This window comes from Phalangium opilio, unplaced genomic scaffold (genome assembly GCF_054372755.1).
Source record: "Phalangium opilio isolate 3A_F unplaced genomic scaffold, DU_Popi_V2 ptg000014l_1, whole genome shotgun sequence".
Classification (NCBI taxonomy): domain Eukaryota; kingdom Metazoa; phylum Arthropoda; class Arachnida; order Opiliones; family Phalangiidae; genus Phalangium; species Phalangium opilio.
Window position 1 is genome coordinate 2862505 of NW_028324149.1, and position 27220 is coordinate 2889724.

At 41.7% G+C, this 27220-nt stretch overlaps 4 protein-coding genes across 4 annotated transcripts in view; 1 reads left to right on the plus strand and 3 right to left on the minus strand.

Annotated features, from left to right (window-relative positions):
* Positions 1 to 27220, plus strand: part of LOC149705097 (midasin) — an 80096-nt gene that overhangs the window by 10560 nt on the left and 42316 nt on the right. Inside the window, exons 13-24 of the mRNA XM_089865242.1 lie at positions 2927 to 3314; positions 3443 to 3589; positions 3677 to 3824; positions 5200 to 5509; positions 5586 to 5715; positions 5798 to 6237; positions 6297 to 6595; positions 6671 to 6873; positions 6943 to 7310; positions 7387 to 7645; positions 7734 to 7970; positions 8228 to 8356. Coding sequence (XP_089721368.1) covers positions 2927 to 3314; positions 3443 to 3589; positions 3677 to 3824; positions 5200 to 5509; positions 5586 to 5715; positions 5798 to 6237; positions 6297 to 6595; positions 6671 to 6873; positions 6943 to 7310; positions 7387 to 7645; positions 7734 to 7970; positions 8228 to 8356 — 3058 coding nt within the window. The remainder of the gene's footprint in view (positions 1 to 2926; positions 3315 to 3442; positions 3590 to 3676; positions 3825 to 5199; positions 5510 to 5585; positions 5716 to 5797; positions 6238 to 6296; positions 6596 to 6670; positions 6874 to 6942; positions 7311 to 7386; positions 7646 to 7733; positions 7971 to 8227; positions 8357 to 27220) is intronic.
* On the minus strand, positions 9928 to 11278 carry LOC149705098 (uncharacterized). The gene is made up of 2 exons (XM_089865284.1): positions 10910 to 11278; positions 9928 to 10424 (listed from the first exon to the last, which is right to left on the minus strand). Exons 1-2 carry the CDS (start codon positions 10956 to 10958, stop codon positions 10075 to 10077), a joined length of 399 nt encoding a protein of 132 aa, XP_089721410.1. The 5' UTR covers positions 10959 to 11278; the 3' UTR covers positions 9928 to 10074.
* On the minus strand, positions 11723 to 12233 carry LOC149705099 (uncharacterized). The gene is made up of 2 exons (XM_089865631.1): positions 11979 to 12233; positions 11723 to 11909 (listed from the first exon to the last, which is right to left on the minus strand). Exons 1-2 carry the CDS (start codon positions 12119 to 12121, stop codon positions 11723 to 11725), a joined length of 330 nt encoding a protein of 109 aa, XP_089721757.1. The 5' UTR covers positions 12122 to 12233.
* On the minus strand, positions 15814 to 25440 carry LOC149705100 (uncharacterized). Its single transcript, XM_089865255.1, has 5 exons — positions 24909 to 25440; positions 24089 to 24509; positions 23706 to 24017; positions 22374 to 23639; positions 15814 to 16098 (listed from the first exon to the last, which is right to left on the minus strand). The coding sequence occupies exons 2-5, from the start codon at positions 24268 to 24270 to the stop codon at positions 16083 to 16085; spliced, it is 1776 nt and encodes a 591-aa protein (XP_089721381.1). The 5' UTR covers positions 24271 to 24509; positions 24909 to 25440; the 3' UTR covers positions 15814 to 16082.

Below are 27220 nucleotides of genomic sequence, written 5' to 3' on the forward strand. Positions count from 1 at the left end.
GCTGAGAACTTAAGGTTGACCATCGGGGGGCCCACTGCGATATGACTGCTGAGAACTTAGGGTTGACCATCGGGGGCCCACTGCCATATGACTGCTGAGAACTTAGGGTTGACCATCGGGGGCCCACTGCCATATGACTGCTGAGAACTTAGGGTTGACCATCGGGGGCCCACTGCGATATGACTGCTGAGAACTTAGGGTTGACCATCGGGGGCCCACTGCGATATGACTGCTGAGAACTTAAGGTTGACCATCGGGGGCCCACTGCGATATGACTGCTGAGAACTTAGGGTTGACCATCGGGGGCCCACTGCGATATGACTGCTGAGAACTTAAGGTTGACCATCGGGGGCCCACTGCGATATGACTGCTGAGAACTTAGGGTTGACCATCGGGGGCCCACTGCGATATGACTGCTGAGAACTTAAGGTTGACCATCGGGGGGCCCACTGCGATATGACTGCTGAGAACTTAAGGTTGACCATCGGGGGGCCCACTGCGATATGACTGCTGAGAACTTAAGGTTGACCATCGGGGGGCCCACTGCGATATGACTGCTGAGAACTTAAGGTTGACCATCGGGGGGCCCACTGCGATATGACTGCTGAGAACTTAAGGTTGACCATCGGGGGGCCCACTGCGATATGACTGCTGAGAACTTAGGGTTGACCATCGGGGGCCCACTGCCATATGACTGCTGAGAACTTAGGGTTGACCATCGGGGGCCCACTGCCATATGACTGCTGAGAACTTAGGGTTGACCATCGGGGGCCCACTGCGATATGACTGCTGAGAACTTAAGGTTGACCATCGGGGGCCCACTGCGATATGACTGCTGAGAACTTAGGGTTGACCATCGGGGGGCCCACTGCGATATGACTGCTGAGAACTTAAGGTTGACCATCGGGGGGCCCACTGCGATATGACTGCTGAGAACTTAAGGTTGACCATCGGGGGGCCCACTGCGATATGACTGCTGAGAACTTAGGGTTGACCATCGGGGGGCCACTGCCATATGACTGCTGAGAACTTAGGGTTGACCATCGGGGGCCCACTGCCATATGACTGCTGAGAACTTAGGGTTGACCATCGGGGGCCCACTGCGATATGACTGCTGAGAACTTAGGGTTGACCATCGGGGGCCCACTGCGATATGACTGCTGAGAACTTAGGGTTGACCATCGGGGGCCCACTGCGATATGACTGCTGAGAACTTAGGGTTGACCATCGGGGGCCCACTGCGATATGACTGCTAAGAACTTAAGGTTGACCATCGGGGGCCCACTGCGATATGACTGCTGAGAACTTAGGGTTGACCATCGGGGGCCCACTGCGATATGACTGCTGAGAACTTAAGGTTGACCATCGGGGGCCCACTGCGATATGACTGCTGAGAACTTAGGGTTGACCATCGGGGGCCCACTGCGATATGACTGCTGAGAACTTAGGGTTGACCATCGGGGGCCCACTGCGATATGACTGCTGAGAACTTAGGGTTGACCATCGGGGGCCCACTGCGATATGACTGCTGAGAACTTAAGGTTGACCATCGGGGGCCCACTGCGATATGACTGCTGAGAACTTAGGGTTGACCATCGGGGGCCACTGCGATATGACTGCTGAGAACTTAAGGTTGACCATCGGGGGCCCACTGCGATATGACTGCTGAGAACTTAGGGTTGACCATCGGGGGCCCACTGCGATATGACTGCTGAGAACTTAAGGTTGACCATCGGGGGGCCCACTGCGATATGACTGCTGAGAACTTAAGGTTGACCATCGGGGGGCCCACTGCGATATGACTGCTGAGAACTTAAGGTTGACCATCGGGGGGCCCACTGAGATATGACTGCTGAGAACTTAAGGTTGACCATCGGGGGGCCCACTGCGATATGACTGCTGAGAACTTAAGGTTGACCATCGGGGGGCCCACTGCGATATGACTGCTGAGAACTTAGGGTTGACCATCGGGGCCCCACTGCCATATGACTGCTGAGAACTTAGGGTTGACCATCGGGGGCCCACTGCGATATGACTGCTGAGAACTTAGGGTTGACCATCGGGGGCCCACTGCGATATGACTGCTGAGAACTTAAGGTTGACCATCGGGGGGCCCACTGCGATATGACTGCTGAGAACTTAAGGTTGACCATCGGGGGGCCCACTGCGATATGACTGCTGAGAACTTAGGGTTGACCATCGGGGGCCACTGCGATATGACTGCTGAGAACTTAAGGTTGACCATCGGGGGCCCACTGCGATATGACTGCTGAGAACTTAGGGTTGACCATCGGGGGCCCACTGCGATATGACTGCTGAGAACTTAAGGTTGACCATCGGGGGGCCCACTGCGATATGACTGCTGAGAACTTAAGGTTGACCATCGGGGGGCCCACTGCGATATGACTGCTGAGAACTTAAGGTTGACCATCGGGGGGCCCACTGAGATATGACTGCTGAGAACTTAAGGTTGACCATCGGGGGGCCCACTGCGATATGACTGCTGAGAACTTAAGGTTGACCATCGGGGGGCCCACTGCGATATGACTGCTGAGAACTTAGGGTTGACCATCGGGGCCCCACTGCCATATGACTGCTGAGAACTTAGGGTTGACCATCGGGGGCCCACTGCGATATGACTGCTGAGAACTTAGGGTTGACCATCGGGGGCCCACTGCGATATGACTGCTGAGAACTTAAGGTTGACCATCGGGGGGCCCACTGCGATATGACTGCTGAGAACTTAAAGTTGACCATCGGGGGGCCCACTGCGATATGACTGCTGAAAACTTAAGGTTGACCATCGGGGACCACCTGAGCTTCAGGGCCCCTAGGCACGTGCCTACAGTGCCTACAGTGACTAATCCAGCACTGAGGTCTTGGAAAATAGACTTAAGACATGAAAACCTTTATGGGGACCTTTCAGGAGATTCCCAGTACTTCTTCAAGGCGAGACATCCGTTGGCAAAACTAGTTTAATCGAATGGTTAGCTCAAGCGACGGGAAACGTCTGCGTTCGAGTAAATAACCACGAACACACTGACTTGCAAGAATATATTGGAAACTACGTTGCCGATGCCAATGGCAAGCTAGTTTTCAAAGAGGGTGTATTAGTCGAAGCCATGAGATGCGGACATTGGATTATTTTGGACGAACTCAACTTGGCGCCTACTGAGGTCTTGGAAGCCTTGAATAGAGTTTTGGATGATAACAGGGAACTCTTCATAACAGAGACTCAAACCTTAGTTAAGGCCCATCCGCAGTTTCTGTTATTCGCGACGCAAAACCCACCTGGACTTTATGGTGGGCGTAAGGTAGGTTGCGTAACGATATTGAAATTATTTGCGTCATTTAGCAATGTTGTCACTTGTTTTGGGCGTGGTGCTATGTCACGTGATTAGGGTGGGTCGTAAGGATGATTTTTTCGGATGTCGTTTTTCAGGTGTTATCGCGAGCTTTCAGAAATCGTTTCATTGAGTTGCATTTCAATGAAATTCCATCGAAGGAGCTCGAAGTTATCTTGGAGAAACGTTGTTGTTTACCGCCTTCTTATTGCGCGAAATTAGTTAAAGTTATGCTCGAATTGCAGGTATTATTATTACGTTGTTAAACTGTTGTCGTTAGTAATTACCGGTGGTTTAATTGTGGGATATTGTCTTTATCGTGGTATGTTTAGCTAAGACGAAGGGAGAGCGGGGTTTTTGCGGGTAAACAGGGATTCATTACACTGAGAGATCTTTTCCGATGGGGAGAGCGCTATAAAAAAGCTCAAGTTCCCCAAGATTTAAGTTTCTACGATTGGGATCAGCATATTGCTGATGAAGGTAAGTTAGAAGTTTCTATCATAACGCGGGTTGCTGGGTTTTATTTGGTTTCGCGATTGAAGGGTCTTATGCGATATTACGCGATCGCCGAATCTTATAGTGTTCTGATACTGTCGCTGTTTTTATACGATATTACGCGATCGCCGAATCTTATAGTGTTCTGATATTGCCGCGGGTCTTATACGATATTACGCGATTGTCGCGGTTTTTATAAGATATTACGCGATTGTCCCGGTTTTTATACGATATGACGCGATTGTCCCGGTTTTTATACGATATGACGCGATTGTCCCGGTTTTTATACGATATGACGCGATTGTCCCGGTTTTTATACGATATGACGCGATTGTCCCGGTTTTTATACGATATGACGCGATTGTCCCGGTTTTTATACGATATGACGCGATTGTCCCGGTTTTTATACGATATGACGCGATTGTCCCGGTTTTTATACGATATTACGCGATTGTCCCCGTTTTTATACGATATTACGCGATTGTCCCGGTTTTTATACGATATTACGCGATTGTCCCGGTTTTTATACGATATTACGCGATTGTCCCGGTTTTTATACGATATTACGCGATTGTCGCGGTTTTTATAAGATATTACGCGATTGTCCCGGTTTTTATACGATATTACGCGATTGTCCCCGTTTTTATACGATATTACGCGATTGTCCCGGTTTTTATACGATATTACGCGATTGTCCCGGTTTTTATACGATATTACGCGATTGTCCCGGTTTTTATACGATATGACGCGATTGTCCCGGTTTTTATACGATATTACGCGATTGTCGCGGTTTTTATACGATATTACGCGATTGTCGCGGTTTTTATACGATATTACGCGATTGTCGCGGTTTTTATACGATATTACGCGATTGTCGCGGTTTTTATACGATATTACGCGATTGTCCCGGTTTTTATACGATATGACGCGATTGTCGCGGTTTTTATACGATATTACGCGATTGTCGCGGTTTTTATACGATATTACGCGATTGTCGCGGTTTTTATACGATATTACGCGATTGTCCCGGTTTTTATACGATATGACGCGATTGTCGCGGTTTTTATACGATATGACGCGATTGTCGCGGTTTTTATACGATATGACGCGATTGTCGCGGTTTTTACACGATATTACGCGATTGTCGCGGTTTTTACACGATACTACGCGATTGTCGCGGTTTTTACACGATATTACGCGATTGTCCCGGTTTTTACACGATATTACGCGATTGTCCCGGTTTTTACACGATATTACGCGATTGTCGCGGTTTTTACACGATATTACTCGACTGTCGCGGTTTTTATACGATGTTCCGGTATTGCTGGACCTGATAGAACGCGATTGGCATTATCCTTAGGTTACCTTCTTCTCGGGGGGCGTGTCCGTCGACCCGAGGAAGAACAAGTCATAATTGAAGTCTTGAAAAAGCACTTAAAACGAACGGTCAATCCACTTGCCCTATTTAACCCCGTTGACATACCTCCTTCCCCAACTACAACCGATATCTTAAATTCCACCGTTTACTCTGTGGCTGGCCAATCAATGGAGAGACAAATACAGGGTCAAAAACAAAAAATTATTTGGACCCAAAATATGTCTAGACTAGCGGTTTTGGTTGGTCAAGCCCTGAGGTTCGGAGAACCTGTACTTTTAGTTGGCGATACTGGGTACGTAATGTTTTTAATTACTTAACGTTTAAACAAATTAGGACCTTTGAAACGAATATAAATTTTACCTTGACAGTTGTGGTAAAACAACAATATGCCAAATTTTAGCCCAATTAACGAATAAGGATCTATTTACCGTTAATTGTCATATGCACTCGGAAAGCGCTGACTTTCTAGGCTCACTTAGACCAACGAGGAATAAAACCGTACGATTACTTTAATTAAGATTAGCGCCCCTTTTAGTATTAATTAAAATTAATTTATAAACTACACCGTTATAACTATTAGGATTCCGAAAAATTATTCGAATGGGCCGATGGTCCCTTAGTTAAGTCCATGCGCGATGGTCAGATGTTTCTAGCCGACGAAATATCATTGGCTGATGATTCGGTCTTGGAACGACTTAACAGTGTTCTGGAACCGGAAGGAACCTTGCTTTTAGCCGAAAAGGGCAATTCGGGTGATGATCAACCCATGTATATTATTGCCGCTGAAGGTTTTAGGTTTTTGGCCACCATGAATCCCGGTGGCGATTACGGAAAGAAAGAGTTGTCTCCGGCACTTAGGAATCGGTTTACCGAAATATGGTGCCCTAGTATCGCGTCTAAGATTGATCTACAGGCAATTGTTGATGGGAATATGATTAGGCCTAATGATGGACCAGTCCAATTTGGTCCGGCCATGGTTGAGTTTGTGGAATGGTTGACCATATCGCCACTCGCGCAAAGGTACGTCTTAGTTCTTCAGTCTGGTCAACCATTTTATTTAAAATGTAACGTTTCTTTAGATGTACCGTTACCATAAGAGATTTGTTATCATGGACTCAGTTTATGAATTGTTGCGTTGAAACGTCCGCAATGAGCGTGCGCGAAGCCTATATACACGGTGCTCAAATGACCTTTATAGATTCGTTAGGGGCGGGGTTAACTTCAGGGGGCACTTCCAAGGAAATTAAATTATTGAAAGATTCGAGTTTGGAATTTTTGCACAAACAAATGAGTCTCGGTTTCGATAAAGAGCGCAAAATTCTTGAACTCAAAATTGACAAAGATAAATTTGGAATTGAACCGTTTTTTATACCTCAAGGTAAGTTAATCACCCGGTGACGCGATTAGTTGACTTTTAAGTAATATTTATGCCCGCGGTACTGGGTTTAATTAGGCAATAAGGGGAGTCCAGTTGGTTTCTATTGTTTTGACGCTCCGACGCCTAATGTGAACGCCTTCCGGTTGCTAAGAGCTATGCAACTCTTTAAACCAATCTTGTTGGAAGGTTCTCCCGGTGTTGGCAAAACGGCCCTCGTTACGTCATTAGCTAAAATGTCAGGGCATGTTGTGATTCGTATCAACTTATCGGAACAAACGGTAGGCGAATCAACACATATTTATCTTTAGAGCAACAACAAGAACGCGTCGTATTAAACCCATTTTCAGGACATTTCCGAGCTTTTCGGTGCCGATTTACCGGTGGAAGGTGGTCAAGCTGGTCAATTTAAATGGCGTGACGGCCCTTTGTTGGAAGCTCTTAAAAACGGGCATTGGTTATTATTGGACGAATTGAATCTGGCGTCCCAATCCGTTCTGGAAGGTTTGAACGCGTGCTTGGATCATCGCGGGGAAGTTTATATCCCGGAATTGGACCGAACTTTCAAAGTTCCTCAAGGAGAAACCAGATTTTTCGCTTGTCAAAACCCTCAAACTCAAGGAGGAGCCCGAAAAGGCTTGCCCAGATCCTTCTTGAATAGATTCGTACAAGTTTACGTTGAACCCTTGACCTCTATTGACCTTGAAATAATTTTAACGTAAGTACGCCAATAATTCCGTGAACTCCCTAGCTCGCGTTGATTCGTTTAATTTTGGTTTTTTGCGTCTTTAAAGGTCCCTTTTCCCTGCCTTGAACTTTGAGACCATTCGGAAGATGGTACAATTCTCGGAGAAACTCGAAGCGGCGACTTCAATTGAGAATCGTTCCGAACTAACCCACTTTGGATCTAACGGTTCACCATGGGAGTTCAATTTGCGAGACTTAATTAGATGGGCGCAATTACTCAAGGCTACCCGTAATACGTCGCTACCTGGTGAATTTGTACAACTGGTATACGCGGATCGAATGAGGTCCAAAGAGGACAAAAAACAGGTACGCGTTTCTACCTCATTTTCCTTTATACCCTAAGCTTATTTTTATACGTTAAGCCTATTTTTCTTTTATTAATTTTCCGTTGTAGGTTATCGAGTTGTTTAACTCTGTTTTTAAAACTCCGGCTTCGACCCCCGCACCTAAATTGGCCCTAAACGGAAGTTACCTTCAAGTTGGACACTCTTTTTTGAAACGGCAGAGCGCCCCTAGTCTTGTGGAAAATGATAATCTGATTACGAGTGAAAAGACTTTGATCTTGAATCGTCAACTTAAGCCACTTCAGAGTTTGACCAAGTGTCTCGAGATGAATTGGATGGCGATCTTGGTAAGTTGAATCCTTCGTATAATTGTTTTTGAGAAACTCAGGCTTACTTACCAATTAGTAGTCTAAGCTTACTTACCAATTAGTCGTCTGACTTAGACCGCCCGCCATTTTCCCGAGTATTCCTCCCCCCTTTCTAGCGTCCCACCGGACCTAAACTGTTCCACAGTTAGCGCCCCTATTTCTATCCGATATCCTTGGTTTAGACGAGACAAGGCTTAGCTCATTCTAACAATTAGGTTACGTTTACTTAAAAAAAGGTGGGACCATCCGGAACTGGCAAAACGAGCATGGTGAAACTTTTGAGTTCCTTAACCGATCATCGTTTGAGCATCTTAAACGTCAACTCCGAAATGGATACAACGGAACTTCTCGGCGGCTTCGAGCAGGTGAGTACCGAACCATTTTCCTTCTAAGCATGATTGTGTGAATTTTAGTGTATCACATTGTGGTGATACAATAATGTATAGTCGAATTAGAATTGTAAGTACAATGAAACGCGCGCGCGCGTAGGTATACTGCGTCAAAAGCCAACGCTAACTAAACCCTTATAGTCTATAATTGTCCGATTGCGCAATGCAATGTGGTTCCGTTAACTTGACGTTGTTGAATGAATATATAACGCGACTAACGTTGCATATCCTATGTAGACACGCACCATGTGCAATAAAAACGCGTACCCCAATTCCTAAACACGCCGCTGTTTATAAAAATCAGGGATGCGTTTTGAAAAACGAACGAAATTATTAGATTTTCTTATGGTTTTAAAATTGAGTTAGTCTCGCTGGAATTGCATGAAAGTAATTTCTATTTAAAGGCATTCGTGCGCACCACTCCGTGGAGGGCCTATTTTGTATATATCGTTTAAATATCCCCCTTCTTTGACCATAAGGTTATCTAGAGTAGAACCGTCATCTGGGCGGTTTCCCAAGGATGATAGAAATCTTTCATCTCGTACTACGTACGTTTCGAACTCGATTGATGAGTTTGCATTTCGATTCTAGTTTCATTTCGCCAAAGATTATTTGCTTTTATTTTTTGATCTAGCCAAATGCAGTCGATACCTTTTATGTAATCTTTGTCCAAATTTAAGATTGGATAGAGTAGGCATTCGTCATCGCATTATTTCGATTTGTGATTGGGTTTTTTTTTGGCTCGCGATGTATTTTGGGAAGGGTAGGGGGCATTTCTATATATTATCGATTTGGCGTAGGTTATGGTATAATCTGGTACCACGAACTTTCTCTTGACGTCACACACTCCTATCTCTTACCTCTGTTTAGGCGACCATATTGGAAGTCAACAGCTCAGGCCATACAATTTAGACTACCAATCCCTTTAGCTCCTTGCCTCACAGTACCACAGGGTGTTTCAGTGGGTATTTCTTACGATTTTGAGTAGAAAATGTAACTTCTATGACAATTTTCCCCCACAATGGCTCCCATTTACGAGTTACGATTTATTGGAGTGTTTTACGTATGAGCCCTTTAAAGTTCAGTAAGAAACTGAACACGTGACTTCAATTTTCTCTAGGGGGTCATTCGTAAAACACACTGTAATCGTAACTGTGACGATTCAAATGTGCGCTGATTCCTTTACGCGCTTTATGGCTTACGTAATCGCGGTGTAGTGTTCGTTCATGGTGATATATGGGTAAAAAATGAAACAGCCGTTTTATACCTAGTTACTCCAGCTGAATTATATAAAAAAAGCCATAAGTATAAAGCCATAAGTTTATTAGATACGTTCCATAAGTATGACTCTACCTATACTTCGTAATGCTAGAGACTTACAGCTCGAGCTGGTTCGAAGGAGAACGACAAGCGATGGTGGTTAATTTTGCAGTCCATCTAGTCCTATTTAGTCTGTACTAAGCCTTTGACAGGGCCTCAACAGGTGTCGCTTGACCTACGTCACTTTATGACAAGTTTTCATTAACCAGTGACAAACTTATGGTGGTAACATATTTTATAAACTTATGTTTAAACGATTAGAAAAATAATACACGCCGTACCGTTTTGAGCAATATTTTATCCGACCCAAAAAATTAACGAACTTGCTAAATACCATATGTTGAAAGTAAACGTGCAACAAATTACATTCATCATCATAAATTGTATTTTAATTTAAATACGGTAAAAATTAGTACTAGCGTCAGAGATGGAATTATAGACGTTGAAGCGCACTTGGCGTGACGTCGATCGTATTCGTTGGGTTCTTTTAGAAAAGCGTGAAAGGCCGGATCTTCCACGCAAATATCTCCTTGATTGTTTTGGCATGATTTAATCTCTTGGAGGTACTTGCAAAACACTTTCTTGGGGTAATTATTAGGGGAAACGGTTCCGGAACCTCCACTAACTTCCAAGGCCCTGTTATGACATTCGGACACTCTCTTAGCGCAACCGCTTATGGTTCGACTTTCGTATGGTTCCTCGTTAGAGATTGATAATTGAATTCCTAAATTGTTTTGGGTTAATTTAAATACGGAGTAGTTAAGAAACAAATGTTAACGAGTGACGTCAATAGATGTGATAAAACAGCTTTCGAACCAAATGAGTTACGCAAATGTTGGATGACAAATACATATGGTACGAAGCACTTTGCTCAATGGTTAAAATTAAACGGGAAAAATCAGGGAATTTGGAAAAATAGTTCAATTTTCGGATTATTACGTCATTTTTTAGTTCCTCTCATTAACCATAACCATAAGTTCATAAGGTATGTTCCATAAGTTTGTAACTGAGAGCTTGTCACGAAGTGACACCGTCTACAGGTGAAACGGCGTAGATTCTCGTCTCTGGCATTACGAAGTATTGGTAGTTTCATACTTATGCAACATATCTTATAAACTTATGCCATAAGTCTAGAATCACTCGTTAACAGAGTTAACCGGAACCAAAACGTGGGTTTTGAGTCCGAGCACGTGACTAGTTATTTCTTACCATTTAAGAGTAGTAAAGTAGTTGCGAAAATCAACCTAACTAAATTCATTTTGGTTTTGTTTCAACTAACTATACAAACGTGGAAGGAAATGACTCCTAAATAATTTAATACTTAAGTTTGGTGACGTCAGCAAACTGACAAAAACGATTTATACGTAATTTTTTAAGGATTGTTGAAACCTTTCCACGAAATAGTCAAAACTCGCAATTTATTTCCTATGAGATCACCCCCAAAGTGAGGTCCGCGGAACACCTTAAAGCTACGTCCGCACTAGGTGAAAATGTTCACCCCCGCCAAGCTAAGTACGCGACGTTCGTCAAGTACGCCGACTAAATGATCTGTAACCATTGAGTGAGAGGCGAAAGAGAGAAAAATGTTGAACGCGCTCAACTTTCTACTATAGGCAGAGCAAGTGAGCCAGCGTACACGTGTACACCCAATCAGCGAGCTAGTTTAACGTCACGTGGAATATTCGGTTAGCGTATGTCATTTTGTTTCATTCGAAATTACAAGTTGCGTTTGTAACAATATCAGAGATATTTCATTGGAAAATTTTTCGGTAATTCCAAATATTACTAAGTGCGGACAGGCCATTTTGTTGACGTACTTTGAGAGAGACGAGTACTTAGCTTGGCGGGCGGAAATTTTCGTCTATAGCGGACATAGCTTCTTTACCTTTTTTCATTATGTTGGTTAGGAAAAATTAATTCTGACACATTGGAACCCGTAGTTTGGAAAATTTTATTATTTCACTAGGTACGCCATTGCTGGCAAATAAAAACCCATTCATTGGCTCTCAGTTAGTTTTTATTTCAAATAGTTTTATGAAAAATACAGGACAATAAAACGATAATCAAAGATGGTAGAACGATTGTTGAGTCGCATTTCACCTCCTGCGCGTTTATTTCCTCCAAACCATTTATCAAAAATTTGAAAATAGGATCCTCCTGGCACTCTTCGCTTTGCTTTTTATGACAATCTTTTAGTACGCTCCGATATCTTTAAAAATAACTATAACTTTTAGGCCTAGAAAGGTTGTGAAATTTGACCTTTTTATTTAAGTCTTACTTGCAAAAAACGTCCTTCCTCTTATTGTGCTCGACTTCACCTAATTTTACCCCACTGGCTTCAACAGCTTCTTTGTAACATTCCATATAGTTTTTGTTGCATGGACTCGAGTTGAATCCACCACCTCTTGGGATAGCGAACATATCCTCGTCTTGAGATACTGTATCGCGTACCCCTAAACGGAAAATTACGATGGCTTAGTATTAATATTTAATAATTAAAATTTAAATTATTACTTACCATTTAAGATCGTCAGGGTAAAGAGAACGAAAAATATTTGGCAGGATTTCATAGTTTATCGTTACGACTGTTTCTATTATATGAAATCAACTATTCTCTAGTTTAGGTAATAAATATATACTTTTGTATTATTTTGTAATTAGGAAGTTTTGTAAGCCAGTAGGAAACGGATGTTGCTTTTTTCGTAAGAACATCCTTAGAAAATTTAGATTTGTTCATGTAGGCCTAGCGTTGTTTTCGTAATTTATCAGCACAGTGAACTTATTTTATTATTCATCAATTTCCGAAGAAATTAATTTCGTAATAATGTTTCGTAAACTGTTTGTTTATATTCGAGGTAATTAGCTTAAGGTGATTAAGATGAAAACCGCATTGCTTGATGAACCGATCAATGGGCAATCAATCCTTGCATAAGTTTATAAGTGATATGTTCCTTCCTTAAGTATGACCCTTCCTATACGTCGTAATGCTAGGTTATAGTTCGAGAACGACAAGCGAGAATTGAAGTCTTACACTCGGTGGTAAATTTAACAGAACTTACATCTAGTCCTATTTAGTCTGTATTACTAAGCTTTTGACAGCAGCGCCTCGCCAGGCGTCGCTTTACCTCGAATCTATGACCTATCTCACTCATTTCATGACAAGCTCCAGTTTGTAACCAGTGACAAACTTATGTATGGAACATATCTTATGAACATATGGCCCTTGTTGTACAGGATGGGTACTCTATTAGAAAACAATAGCAACCGCTATCTAGTATTACGGTACCTACTAAAATAATTTTACTATGGAAGCTTCGAATATCAAAGCCAACGGGAGTACTGTACCAACAAACCCTCGTTTGGATATCGTTAAAATTAGCCGAAATTAGCATCGTGGCTTTGACTGGATTATTTCCATCATTTGTCAAATATTCAGCCGCTAACTTAGCCGTAATTCGGCGAGCGCGGACAGAGTTATTGCTCCCTCAGATCGTTGCCTTTTAACATTTCGCGTTCTATTTGGTCAAACCTCGGGGGACGGACTTGGGTTTTGCTGGCTTTGTAGTGTGGAAGGCCACATTGACATATATGTATATATAGACTAGTCATCCCTTAGTTAGGCAGTCAATGGTCAAAGTTTGGTGGAGAGCTACTGCGCTTTTACTTAACTTCCGTTTCCCTCGTTAGCGGAACGCTACTCCTCCCCTATCCTCTTTTCAACATGTATACCGGAAAAATTAGAAGTCTATTTCGTGAAGTAAACCGCTTGGATATTTACGCGTTAAACGGAGATTGAAACGTAATACCAACTTGGTTGGGTATTCCTCATGGAAAATGTTGGGGTTCCGCTGTGCCATTTGTACATCCAAGATAGTTCAATCATTCCTGGACTTGTTAGTGTTTGTACTACTGACAATAACTAAATGAGCGTCCCTGCAAATTAACATTACTTCTTAAAAGGTTGGGTTGGGTTTTGGGCTTAGCTTTCATGGGACTTTTACTTCCTCGCGTCATCATAGATTAGTGAGAAATCGAGGAAACTCTTTTGACTATCCTCAAATGACGTACTTCAGGTACAAGTACTATATTTAAGGCTTGATCGTGGGTGGCTCTGTCCCCTTTATGGGAAGCCCTCTGATTTCCCTTACCCCTCCCCCTTAACCCTGTCCCGGTGATTAATGGGGATCTATTTGGCTCTTGGCGATTAGCGAACGAACGAACGCCCCTTCGTCGAAAAATTGAGAGGGGCTAGTCAAGTCTTTCTTTCTTTTTTGGTCCGAGCGGGAAAATCCGGGAAATACTCGGGCTTCCTTCCACTTCCTACGTCATTACAACTTCGTGATAAATCATTTTAGCGCCCAAATATTTGGCTACATTCGTTAAGCCCCCTTAATTTCATCTTCTTCTCCCAATCGAAGTCCCTCGACGTTTTTTTAAAGTTCACGATTGATGACTTGATTTTAGTCTTGAGAAAAATGTCTCTCCATTGCCGAAAATTAATTTTAGAATTTGAATTATTTTTTTTTCTCGAGGAATTGGCATTGTTAGAATTGCTAGGACTACTGTAGCGCTAATGATAGTAAGAATAAAGTAGACATTTTCATTGGGGACTTGAGGTTACCTAAATTTACTGAGCAGTTTGATAAAATAACAATCTGGAAAGAACTTATGAAAATTACTAGCCGTTACCCGCGGCGTCGCTCGCGTGTAATAAGAACTTCCATCTAAAATGATATAAAGAATGTGTAGATTTTACTGATGACTAATATTTTTAGCACCCTAGGAGCGAAGGCACTCGGCTTTGCCCGTCAGCCAGTTGGGTCATTTTTATTACTTTTCACGCGGACATTATTCCATAAAGAAGGCTTTTTAACTTTTTGGCCGCCATTTAAAAAGATGGCAACAAATCGAATCCAAAATACCATTCAGCCCGTCTATAGGTTAAAGGAAACCATTGTACTAAATATTTGTGAAATCGGTTGAAACGCGCGGACTTTATTGCATAGAGAAGATTTTTTACATTTCTGGGCGCCATTTTTTAAGATGGCGGCGGATTGGAAAAATCTTTCTTAGTACGCGCCTACCACTTATGAGTAACGTTCCTGCAAATTTTCAGCCTTCTAGGGCAAGCGGTTTGGGCTGGGCGTTGATTATCAGTCAGTCTGTCAGTCAGTCAGTCAGTCAGTCAGTCAGGACTTTGATTTATATAGATATAGATTCAACTTACTTGAAATAATTATAGCGGATTCCACTTAATCCTGAAATTTTAGTAATAAGCCTCAAAGGTGACTCTTGTCTATAGAGATTAAGCTGCTAGCGCGTTATTTTAACGTAGGATTATCTTTGAAAAATGGGTTGCTTAACCTCTCTGTTACTATGTGCATAATTTGATAAGATATGTTCCTTCCATAAGTATGACACTTCTATACTTCGTAATGCTAGCTGAAGACTTACAGCTCGAGCTAGTTCGAGGCAGAACAACGGAAGCGAGAATTGAAGTCCTACACTCGGTGGTTAATTTTGCAGTCCATCTGTATTAAGGCTTTGACAGCGCCTCACCAGAATCTATGACCTACTTCAATCACTTCTTGACAAGCTCCAGTTTGTAACCAGTGACAAACTTATGGAACGTATCTTATAAACTTATGATATGCATAATTGCGCAAATATTGGCCTATATCATTTCGCCACCATTTCTTAATGTGGTACTTTTAAATGTCCCTTATAATACAGTTAATTATTAATTAATCGCGTTTAAATAAAATTACACAATTTTTAAACTTTTTTTATACCCGATACAATTGGTTGGAATTTTTTTTTTTAGGGGAATACATAATTTTTTTTCCAGTATATAATATCAAAAAAGCTAATTTTGAAAAAATGCAATTATTTTTCCCTTAACAGTTTATTTAAATTTGTTCATTAGTAATTTAATTTAATTTAATTTAATTTAATTAACATTATGCGAAATTTTATTATATTATTATTATTATTATTATTATTAATTTTCTGCCTGTGTAAGAGAAAATTAAGGTAATTAATAATTTGAAAATAAGAGAGTACTCTCAAAATATTTCCAATTAGTTAAAAAAAAGTAATAATTAAACGCGACTCGAACCGCTTTTATCTTTTTCCGATTTCTCTTTTCCGTTTTTATTAATTATGAAAACCGATTTTAATTAAAAGGGTAAGGTACTGATTAATTAAAAAACTGTATTATCAAAGGGACATTTTGAAAGTACTCCGAAAGAAATTAGTGGAAAAAAATGTTTCGTCCTACCATGAGATTTTTTTGGGTTTTTTTTTTAAAGACTTGAAAAGTTTCGTGGAATTTTTCCGACACAGGTACGATAGAGTTTATTTGTGGGTTCCATATCTTTCATCATAATGTTGTCTCCCTGCGAGTAAATTAATAAATTTTTAATAACAGCACTTGGAACATTTATCCAATATTAAAGGTAAAGCAATGGGGTTTTTTTGGGGATTAAGGGCGGACATGGGCTAGGGTTTATTTGAAATCACGTGGTATTGTTTCAAAAACCAAATGGAAACGCGGAAATGGTCTTTCTGACTTGGATCTCGCGAAAGTTTCGAAGTATATTTGCTTAGTTTATTCGACACTTGAGGTATCCCTGACGTAGCTATTGCAAATCTAATTTTAAAGTTGCTCAGCGGTTTCGTAGAAAAACCACTGTACAATACAACAAGCGTTACTTTCGTCACAAGCCTGTTATACTTTCCATAAGTATGGGTCGCGACAGACGAGGCATCCTTTATAAAAGGAAATAGGGGGGGCGTATGTTTTTCTTATCAGAAACTATTAATAATAAAAGTTTTTCTTTACGAAGAGATGGCCACACTAAGCCTGTGGCTTGATTACAAGTGGGTCCCTATTATAGTCTTCTGTTAATTCTATCTCTACCCTTTATCCCATTTGAACTAACCAAGAAAGAAAATCACAGTAGGCCATTTTATTCCAATTTGGAGAAGAAATTATGAAACATAGATAGCGCGGTAGTCTTTTTTTTTTTTTATTTGTTTCTGTATTATAGGCATCTATGGTATACCCATACTTACGTACGCGTTATAGGGTTACGCATTGGTTGGTATATATCTAAGAAAAAATAAACAGATTGAAGAAGCTGACTGGATTCGCTCGCGTACAAGGGTGGTTTCCAACCTCTAAATGCTCGTAATTTCTCGTAGAAAGATCTACGACTTTTGAGGTCTTCCAAGGGTGTAATAGCAGTATGTAATCCGGAATTGAACGGAGTGTTTCTTGTCGCGTTTGTGGCTCTTGATGTATCGTCCTATTATCCAACTTTACGGCTTTTCCGCTATCTTTTTCCCCGCGGTGCGGTGCTCGCTCGCTCGGCCTGACGCTGACTCTACATTATCCTGACCATTTTTCTTTTGTTTCTCAAAACTTTTCCCACTTTGCTCAGCAGAGATTTCGGTCGAATTTTACTCTCCCTCACCATATTTTATTATTTTTTTTTGACCCCCAAAAACTGTCCTAGGCAGCGACTAAGTGATAATGTCAAATTTTTAAGAAAAAATATATGTGGAGTTCGTTACGTATAATTATTATTATATAGAGCGTGTAAAATATTAAGTATAAGTTTATAAGATATGTTCCTTCCATAAGTTTGACACTACCTACACAAGTTTGTAATGATAGAGACTTACAGCACGAGCTAGTTCGAGAACGACGGAAGCTAGAATTGATTGGTTAATATTGCAGTCCATCTAATGTTAATTAGTCTGTACTAAGCCCCCTTTGACAGCAGCGCCACACCAGGCGTCGCTTTACCTCGAATCTATGACCTACGTCACTTCATGACAAGCTCCAGTTTGTAACCAGTGACAAACTTATGGTGGTAAAATATCTTATCAACTTATGATATTACTGATGCGTTAGGCCTGACGACGAGTTGGGGTATAAAATTCTATTATCTGACTATTATTACAAATAAGTCTTAAGCACCTGTAAGTTCATTTAATCGCTCGTATCTTAATTATTTTACGAACTATTCCTAAAATAAAATGGAAAAATTCTACTATACGGAGTCTTAATGTTAATAGGATCTATTTTAGAATTAAGAACCCATCAATAAGGTCAATAAAAAATCAAATATTCAAGGAAAAGGAGTCTCTTTATGGGGCGAGGTGACCTTTGACATTCCAGTGTCTGTTTTAGCTATAACCCAGTTGACTTATTCCATCATATCCATACGTCATTTTTAGATAACCCTTCATCCCAAGCCCCCTAAAGTTGGAGTCTTTCTTGGCCCCGGATTTTTTTTTTCTTATGGAAAAATGTATATAAAAAAAAACTTCACGATAGCCGCTTAGGTATTCCACGCCAGTTTTTTCCTTAGGATGGGACCCGTAAGCCGAATTTTTTATACACAGAAGATTCTTCTTTTTTGGAAAAGAAAGTGCCTGCAGCCCAGGGCTGAGCTTAAGAATGCCCCGTTATTCCCTCAGTAAATATGGATGGCTTTCCACGCAAGTAATGACTTTAAATCCGCGCATTGACTATAAAACCCGCTTATATCATTCGCCCGTGCTACACTGACGGAATTTTAAAACTAGAAGTAGATAACTCGAAACGCGGGTCTCGACTCTGTTCTCACAACCCTTTGGTTTCCTCTGGTTTTTATGACGTAGATTAGAACTCAACAATCGAAGCTAAACTGTGATAATAGTTAGTAGAAGACGTTATTAGGCCTTTTTTCGTCTCGTCTGTTCGGAGGTTAGGCATAGCTAAGTTAAGGCCTTTTCAGACTTTCGATTCAACTAGATGGGTCAAAAGGTTGAGTCAACAAAAATTGTTCAAAGATCAATTTATAATTTGGCGATTCAACTCGTCCAACTTAATTCTGTTCACACAACCCAAATAGTTTACTCAACTCAAGTTGGCTTGTATAAAGTTGTTTCGTGTGAAAAGGCCTTTAATGGAGTTTGTTTAATATGGTGACGCCTTTAGGTGTTAAAATTTTCATGCTAGTTACCATCCGTGACCTTACAGGGGCTACCGCAGTAATATCTTTATAAGTTGATGGTAGGTTGCAAGTCATTTTCATTCAAACCCAAAAACATTCTGCCTTTTCTACAAATTATTGTAAAATTAAGCAAAAGTTGCTCAAAGAACTTGAAACTAGATAAACTTCGGGGTTATGTATTTCTAATATTGTGGGAGGTATTTTATACGTTATCTGAAATGTTGCGCGATGGAATCTTGGCATGGCATCTCTAGGCCTTTGACAGTACAATTGTACATTTAAGGACAACATTGGATGCCTCCTCCTTTATCTACGAACGTATCTTTTCGTAAAGAGGCTCTTGATAGATTAGGGCCATTGTCTTGTCGCCATATTTTTAATAGATCCGCCTTATTTCTTTCTTTCTCCCAGTTACGTTTCGCTCCGATCGTTCTTGTGTTTTTGCTTGATTTAGCGACAAGCCGAGCATTCCTCCAAAGAAATTGTCTAAGGTTAGGCGGCCTTAACTCTGAACCTCCCGCACTCCCCGAGACCTAGGCGCCTATGCTATGTTTCTTAAGGGCAATGATGCTAAATTTCTTCTCAAATTTATTACCTTTTAAAAATCCCTTTTCTTGTTTTTTAGTGCATCCCAGATTTTATTTACGCCTAGTTTAGTCCCTGAAATTTATGGTAAAAGGGTGTAATACTAGAGTTTCGTGAGCCCCTGGTAACTATCCCCTTCCCATTAATATTATGTTTTTTAAATCGCGTAACAGTGTAGTTTTGGTAGTTTAAAAACCAATATATATATCAGCGAAAGTCCTGATTGACTAACGCAACGTTTATAAGTCCCAAACCTAATTTTCTTTGCCTATTAAAGCTAGTTTTGACTGTAGTCTAAACGTTACTAGCGCTTCATAAGTAGTAGATTTGCCCCCTATACTACCCTTTACAAATGACACAGCTGAACAGAAATGTAACCCTTCCATAGTTCAGGGTTCGTACGGTACCTGGATAACCTGGGAAACCTGGATAAGTCAGGGATATGGAAAATAGGGGAAAATATCTGGGATATGTCAGAGATTTCGTTTGGTATTTCAAACCATGCTTCGAGTAATGCTAAATATGAGCCAGGTGTGAAAAGTGGGCCCGGTAAATACCTTAAAATGGTCAGGGATATTGCGAAAATTTGATCAGGGATAACCTGAAAAAGTCAGGGATTTTCAATGTGAAAATTTCGTTCGAACCCTGTAGTTAATAACTTTGATTGTAGGTTATATGTATTACCTATAGACAGGCTTTATGGTAATTAAACGTTTAATTTAATTGGCTATATACCCTACCCGCCTCCATCTTTTAAAATGGCGTCTAGAAAAGTAACCAAATAGTCCTGACTAACTTTATACGCTACTGTTTACTCGATGCAACCGCACCAAATCCATAAACTACCCCTCTAGTTTTTTTAAAGATGATTGTAGTTATTTTGCAGACTGTCTCTGAAATGTTGAAATTACTGCAGAAAACTTCTTATCTCTTTACCTTTTTCCCCCAATTCTCGTGTATATATAGTCCATTTACTTATTATCCCGTCCATCTGCTGTTTTTCTGTCAGTCTAGAGGTCGGATAACTCTTAAGAGGTCTCTATATACATTTTGTCCTTTTTTTCCCCCAAGCTCAAGCTCCAAGAGTCCAAGACCCAAACTATGTTTTTCCTAGTTTTCCCTATTTTTTTTTCCTTGGTTTTTTTTTCCTTCTTCTTTAGAGGTGGAGGTCTTTTTTGTTCTTGGGGTTAGAGTATACTAGAGTGACGACGAGTTATAGGGTTGGGTCGGGAGTTGTTCCACTCCTGGTTCTACCAACCTCCTTTTTGTCAACTATATCCGTCTATCTTCCATGCCACTCTCTGGCATTTTGCTCTGGATTTCTGTGGAAGTAGTCTGGGGGAACCCAACCAGCTTCCTTAGCGCACCCCGTCCCCGGGTTGACTCCATTTATCAATAAGAACGACTCGTTTATGCCACGATGACTCTACCCTAGCTACTGTACTTTCCCGCCAAGGAAACCCTTCAGTTACAATTCTCAGACCATCCATTTATGGTTGTGTCCGGTTACTTCCTTTAGGGTTGTTATAGTGGATGCCCCCTTGTCGCCCCACCTATACCGTTTGGCCCTTATCCAACCCCTTAAGTACTACCCCTTTTCTGGCCTTAATCCTTTGTGGGACGAGTCAGAAATATTATAGTGTACCTTACGTTAAGGAGAATATCGTTTAATCGTTGGCCAATTTAGGCCTCGGTTTAGCACCCGTGTTTATGAAATAATTCGCGTGACAGTTTTTCGACAACATTTATTGTTCTTTTTTAACTGCCATCCTTGTTTACTAATCAAACGAGTAAACAATTAACTACAGGCGGTAAACATTTATATACAATTTCGTTTTGTGACATATTTTTTTTATTCATTTGGGTGGAATATGTTTTATTTTAATTACTTTGCTTTCAACGTTTAATTAAATTAATAACTATAATTCATCAATTTAAAAACGCGTGTAAAAAAATGTTTAAGGTCAGAAACAAGCACCGTTTTTCAAGTTTGTTTTTATTTTATTTTTGTCAATATGTTAACCATTTAAATTCATTTGAGTTACCAACGAACAATTAATTTCAAATTTAACACCTCTTTAAAAACTTTTTTCCTTTTTTTTTATTAATGGTATTTTTGGGATTGGATAAACAGACTTTTCCCTAATTTTCCTTTAGATTGGCCAGGCCCGAAATTCGGTCGTTTTATTACAGATATTTGGGTTAAAGGGAGGGTGAAGTTGTTTTTTGATTCGTGTTTCAATTTAATTGAGGGCTGAGCTAAACAACTACGCTAGACTCTAAAAGTTCAACAAAATCACTTTGAATTTTATTTAAAAACAACTTACTCTTATCACCCTCCCTTTAAAGGTGGGTGTATGGGGGACGGGGGGGAGTGCCTCGTTAGAAGGCTGGGGTAATTAGAACCCCTCATTCCTTGCCACTTATCTTTGATCTGAGGCTAAATGACTAAACTAATGACTAGCAACTACGGGGTAAAACAATTTCACGAGTATACGCTAGTTTCCTATTTAGAGTGTCTACAACTCTACACTGATACGATTTTCTACAACTATTTCGTTTTAAGCACCTATATATATATATATATGATGAAATTTCACATTAAATCACTACATTTATTTTAGAAATAAGAAACCAAAGTGATACGTCGGCTATATCGTGTGCTGCGGGGACCGATTTGGGGCTATTAAAACCCATCCTAGTTTAAAAGGTGGAATACTGGCTGAATTTATCATTAGCCTTTGCGTTATGGGCCATTTGTGAATGAAAATTTCGGACGTTACTTAAAAATAGGATTGTCGAACGCCAAATTTAACGTGGGCAGTTTAGTTTTGAGGGCCCGTAAATTGGGAGAGTGGTAATTAACGATAATATCATGGTATCGTGTAAGATTCGCGTTGATTTTATCGACGGCGAAACCAGGACGAGCGAGTTCCGTGGTAGTCGCGAGAACTAGCACGCGGACGTCGTTATTGGTTGGGCGAAATTATTTAAGTGTTAGTTGGGTTTTGAGACGTTCGTAATGGTTTCGCCGTTTATGTTGGGTTAATTAATTTGCGTATGGTACTTAGTTAACTCACATGTAACCTCCCCTGAAGGCGAGAGAGTGGTACGATCCACCGAATGCGCTCCCCCTCTCCTCTTCTTCATCTTCCTCTTCTTCGGCTCCCATTGGTAGTTCTCCCCCGTTGTCGAATGAGGCCCCGTGATGGTGGTGGCCATGATGGGGGTACTGTTGATAAGACTGGTGGTCTCCGCCTCCGTGAACTCTGACTCCTCTACCCAAGCTCCCCGCGCGGGATGGGGGCAAGGATGATGAGGAGCAGTATGGAGGCGCGTCGGTCGCGCTCTCGTAGGGTGGTCCTCCGTCACCTCGGTCGTTGGACGACCAGTTTTTACAAAGGGCCAAATCCCCGGCGGCTTCCCTCAGGTCACGATGCAGCACCAAGAGTAGGGTAGGGTTTACGAACGCGTGCACGAAGGCCACGTGCAACGTCACTTCGTACGTCAAGGTTGCCCCGTCAACTCCGCCTCCTTTACTAGCGGCATCCCCCGAAAGGGCGCCGCCACCCGACGTCATCGAAACCACGGCTGGGTGGATCAGAGTTACGGTGTACAAGGGACCCCAAAAAAGCACGTAAGCCACCAGAATAATCACGAACATTTTCACGCGACGGATTCCCTCGCGTTCCAAACGGTGGATGTAATTGTGGATATGGTGGTGTTGCTGATAGCCCGGACTGTTTTCGTAATACGCCGCTCTATGACGATCGCAACACGCGCCGCGTCCGTCCGCTCCTCGTCGGGGTTCCGTGCTGACCGCGATCATGGTGGTCACCATCCCCGCGATTCTAACGGCTTCTAAATTAGATCGACTCAGGTCCCGATAGAGTTTACGCAAATGTATAGCGGTTAATACTACGCATAGTAAGTTGACGGTAACCCAAAGGGCGTTGAGCACGTAATGTCGCACGGGGGCTACGACCATGGGACAGGCGTCGACGTGGTGAGCGGCGTAGATACCGCCGGAGGAACTAGTCAAGGCTCCGGATAAGAACGTGGGACCCAGATTGATCGTGACGCTAGCGAACCAGATTATGAATAGACCGAAGACGATGCATTGAGGACTATCCAATAGGTTCCCTCCGTTATTATTATTGGCCGACGCTCGTTCGCCACTTCGACGACTCCGACCACCGGATGTTGTGGTCGATGATGAAAAAGATGACGCGTAAGAACCCCGACGTCCCCGTCCACCACTATGAATCGAACGAGGCACCATTCCACGTCTTCCCACCATTTCTTCCTCTTCTTCGGAATCGGCGTAGTCTTCGTTATGATGAGCCCTAAGATATGAGAAATGAGATACGATGAGAAGTTCCGGAGGAAGTCAAAGGAACAAAATGATTTACCTAGAATGATGATGACCGGCGTAGTGATGGTGAGGCGGTGGGGGAGGAGGTGGGTTATTGCGATGTTGGTGACTCCTACCGCCACCGCTACTTCCGCTCTCTCCCGGATGATCGGGTAACAAGGGCGCGTCGTTGATGACGGAAGTGAGCATGTTTACGGTGGAAACGGTCACCAAGAGTAGGAAGACAGTTTCGAGGGAAGAGCACTTCGGGAACCTTTGACACACTATAACACTGATACCTAATGGCACTAGGAGACTCGCTCTGGCGCAGTCCACTAGCCCTTGATGGAATAGTAACCCCTGAGACCATCTGAAATTAAAATTGACCGCGTCTTATTACCGCCTTCCGACGATACAAAAACGCAAAAAATTACTAATTACCTTCTCAAGGGTCTTTTTATCAGTATTAGGGCCATAAGCAATATATTGGCACCCATTCCTAATCCGGCTAGAGTAAATAGCACTACCGCTTCTGTCGTGTGTGCCGGGTGACAACTCGGTTGTGATTGGTTGGCGCTAACGCTGCCGTTGGGCACTCCGCCGAAATTTCGAATTACGTTCATCGGGCGACCAACTCTGTTCGCCCCGAACTCCCTTGTCTGACCGGTCCGGACCTATTCTTTTCGGTTCGTGTTCTGACCGTAGCTCTCTTCTCGTCTTACGAATAATTCTAGGGCAAAGCCCCTTTCAGCTCGCCTCCTCTTCCAACATAAGTTGTTGCGACTTTTGCGTCCTAATCTTCATGGTTCTCGCGTTTTCGGGTTGAGTTTGTCACCATCTTGCGCTTGTGTATTTCTTCGCCCTGTTTTTTTTTTTTGGTGTGGGTTGAGGGAAAGGGAAAAAGTATATCTTGAAAATAGAATTTTATGGATTTTAACCGCGATGATCGATAGTTTTCCTGGGGTTTTTTAAAACCTATAAAAAATATCTCGACGGCTTCTAACAGTTTTTTGTTTTAAATCTAAATACCAGGTTTTTAAAAACTTCTCTGAAACCTTTTAACAAAGTTCACGTTGAAATATCGATGAAATGTTTAAATGTTTCTCCCGATATGAAAATAATTTCTTGGCGGGAACTAGTGAATTACCAAAACAAATGATTGGCTAAAAATAAACCTCAAACTAGACCTATAGTTCACCCTTTTTGATTGTGGTTTTTATTATAACGCTTCCATTTTAGTATCGCTTTAAAATTCTATTACCTCTTGGGGTTTTTTTCTTCGATATTTCCTTTATAGTATTTCCAAGTAGTTTCTAGACGAGGAGGTTATATAATACGTTTTAAAATAGGCGAAACCGAATATCCTCGGATGTTATTTTCTCGGTTGAAAGGCGACGTAATCCAATTTGGCTTGGAGAATTACCATCGCCGTTACCATGGTGATCTCCTTATAATTGACCAAAAAGCGCGGGCGAATAGTCTTTTTTTCTTTCTTTCTTTCTTTCTTCCTTAAGAAACTTAAGCCTTTTTCTAACTGATGGAGCTATTTGACTAAGACGGACCAGGGAGCTTTAGCTCGAACGCGGCGAGTCGCGAGGGTGATTGCGGGCCAATCGGAATAAATTTCCAGCTTCGTTCAGCGATGATTATTAGCGAGTAGAAATACGATTGAACAACCCACGTAAGTTGCTGGCTGGTTGACGTTGGTGGGCGCAAACCCGACTCGCCTTCATTTTCTCTTGCCTGCAAAGCGAAACGTGGCCCAGGATTCTCCGGCGACTGCCCACCTTAAGAACCTCTTTCCCGCGCGCCTAGAATCCGAAAGAGGCTGCAGCCTACAATCTTCCTTTTCATTCCTCTCCTCTCCGCTGATAGGCTAGCCCGCGATCATGTCGAATTTAGGGTTAGTAACCAAATTTTAGAGTCAATTGATTTCTGCAAAAGGAGTTGCGTGATAAATGGTCAAGCGGAAATTAATCAGCTGTTGGGGTACGAGTTGTAAAGCGTAAACGGATCTGGTTTATACGAAAATGAATTCAAATCAATTTAAATTCGATAAAATTTTAGAGCTTAGACATCCGTTGCACTCCTCCAAAGTTTCTCATCACCATTTGTTTGTCTATTTCTGCTTCGTATCGACTCGTCAACTAACAAAACGTGGAGTGTGCGAGGATGGTAAGGTGGTGGCGCTGGTGTTCCGTCTATCTTTGCGTAGCCCAGTCTTTGCCCCCCCTTTCACCCCCCTTGTTTCTCTGATGGCCCTCCGTTTGCTTTATTCCGTATACATCTAGGCATTCGCTTCATCCGCATCCAATACTCCGCGCTTTCTCCGCATCATCCCACTCTCTTACTCCTAAGGAGTCTAAGCCTAACGCGTTACGCACGTTCTATGACGTCACAACCTCTAAGGGAACACCACCATCCTCCTCTTCCTTCCCTTTCGTCTAATTTTATTCGTTTTGGGATTGAACATCTGGATAATCGGGAAAACTAGGCAGATTTTAGAGTTTCAGTTTTTTTTAAAAAACCTATTTTTGACGTTTTTTTACGCGATTATGGAAATAAAGCGACGTATGAGTACTTAAGCCTTTTGAAATTCTGATAGGTTAGATGGTTTTATTCCATATCCCATGTGAAATTTAGGGGTTTAACTTCAAAATATCTTCCATTTCTAACCAAAGTGTGGTATATCTCTTATTTAAAACAATTATCAATGTCTGAAATCAAAGGATTGTCGTAATTGAATATTTTTCGATGGTGCCGAAACCCGGGAGTTTCGAAGAAACCTAATCAAAACTCTACTCATCGCTGTCCCGTTCGTTTTTTTTCGCTGTGTATGGATAAACTTCCGACCGTTATAGGCATCGATATAAGAGTTTGCTTGCCGTTTGCTAAGGGAGTCTCCATTCGCGATGAAGCGAATGCAAGAAAATGACAATTGAAATTCCACGCACGAAAACGATAGAAGAAGGAAAAAGGAAGAATGAAAAAACTTTCCGAAAAAACTTCCTTTTCCATACTGTCCCTTTCCAAGAAGAAATAGGAACGTAGGAAACCGTTCTTCGAGTGTGCGCTAGTGGTCTTGGGTGGTATCATAAGTTTATAAGATATGTTCCTTCCATAAGTATAACACTTCCTATACTTCGTAATGCTAGAGACTTACAACTCGAGATAACTAGTTCGAGAACGACGGAAGCGAGAATTGAAGTACTACACTCACTTCATGACAAGCTCCAGTTTGTATTAACCAGTGACAAACTTATGGAAGATATCTTATGAACTTATGGTGGTATATATGTATAAGTATATTTTTAGCTGTTTTGCGGCCCCCCACTTCCTCCGTAACGACTCCCACTTGTCCCGTATACTCGGGAAAAAGTCCTTATTGCCACTTGTACGTATTGCCTATCGTATTGGAAGGCTATAAATTCGATTCCGGCTCGAATTCATCTTCCCGCTCACGTTTAGAATGATCATCGCTATTTACCGCTTTGCATCCTTTGTTTGAATTAGAGTTAGCGATTTTTCATGTAAATCTATCGAATTTGGTTTAACGACTTTACTAAGTCAAAA

What these genes read in the sequence shown, in the direction of transcription:
- LOC149705098 (XM_089865284.1), bottom strand. Translation starts at nt 10,958, where the DNA reads ATGAATTTAGTTAGGTTGATTTTCGCAACTACTTTACTACTCTTAAAT. An exon ending in TACTTTACTACTCTTAAATG is followed by an intron (nt 10,425 to 10,909) that starts GTAAGAAATAAC and finishes AAAACAATTTAG; the next exon opens with GAATTCAATTATCAATCTCT.
- LOC149705099 (XM_089865631.1), bottom strand. Translation starts at nt 12,121, where the DNA reads ATGTTCGCTATCCCAAGAGGTGGTGGATTCAACTCGAGTCCATGCAAC. An exon ending in AGGAAGGACGTTTTTTGCAA is followed by an intron (nt 11,910 to 11,978) that starts GTAAGACTTAAA and finishes TTATTTTTAAAG; the next exon opens with ATATCGGAGCGTACTAAAAG.
- LOC149705100 (XM_089865255.1), bottom strand. Translation starts at nt 24,270, where the DNA reads ATGAACGTAATTCGAAATTTCGGCGGAGTGCCCAACGGCAGCGTTAGC. An exon ending in ATAAAAAGACCCTTGAGAAG is followed by an intron (nt 24,018 to 24,088) that starts GTAATTAGTAAT and finishes TTTTAATTTCAG; the next exon opens with ATGGTCTCAGGGGTTACTAT. An exon ending in GCCGGTCATCATCATTCTAG is followed by an intron (nt 23,640 to 23,705) that starts GTAAATCATTTT and finishes CTCATATCTTAG; the next exon opens with GGCTCATCATAACGAAGACT.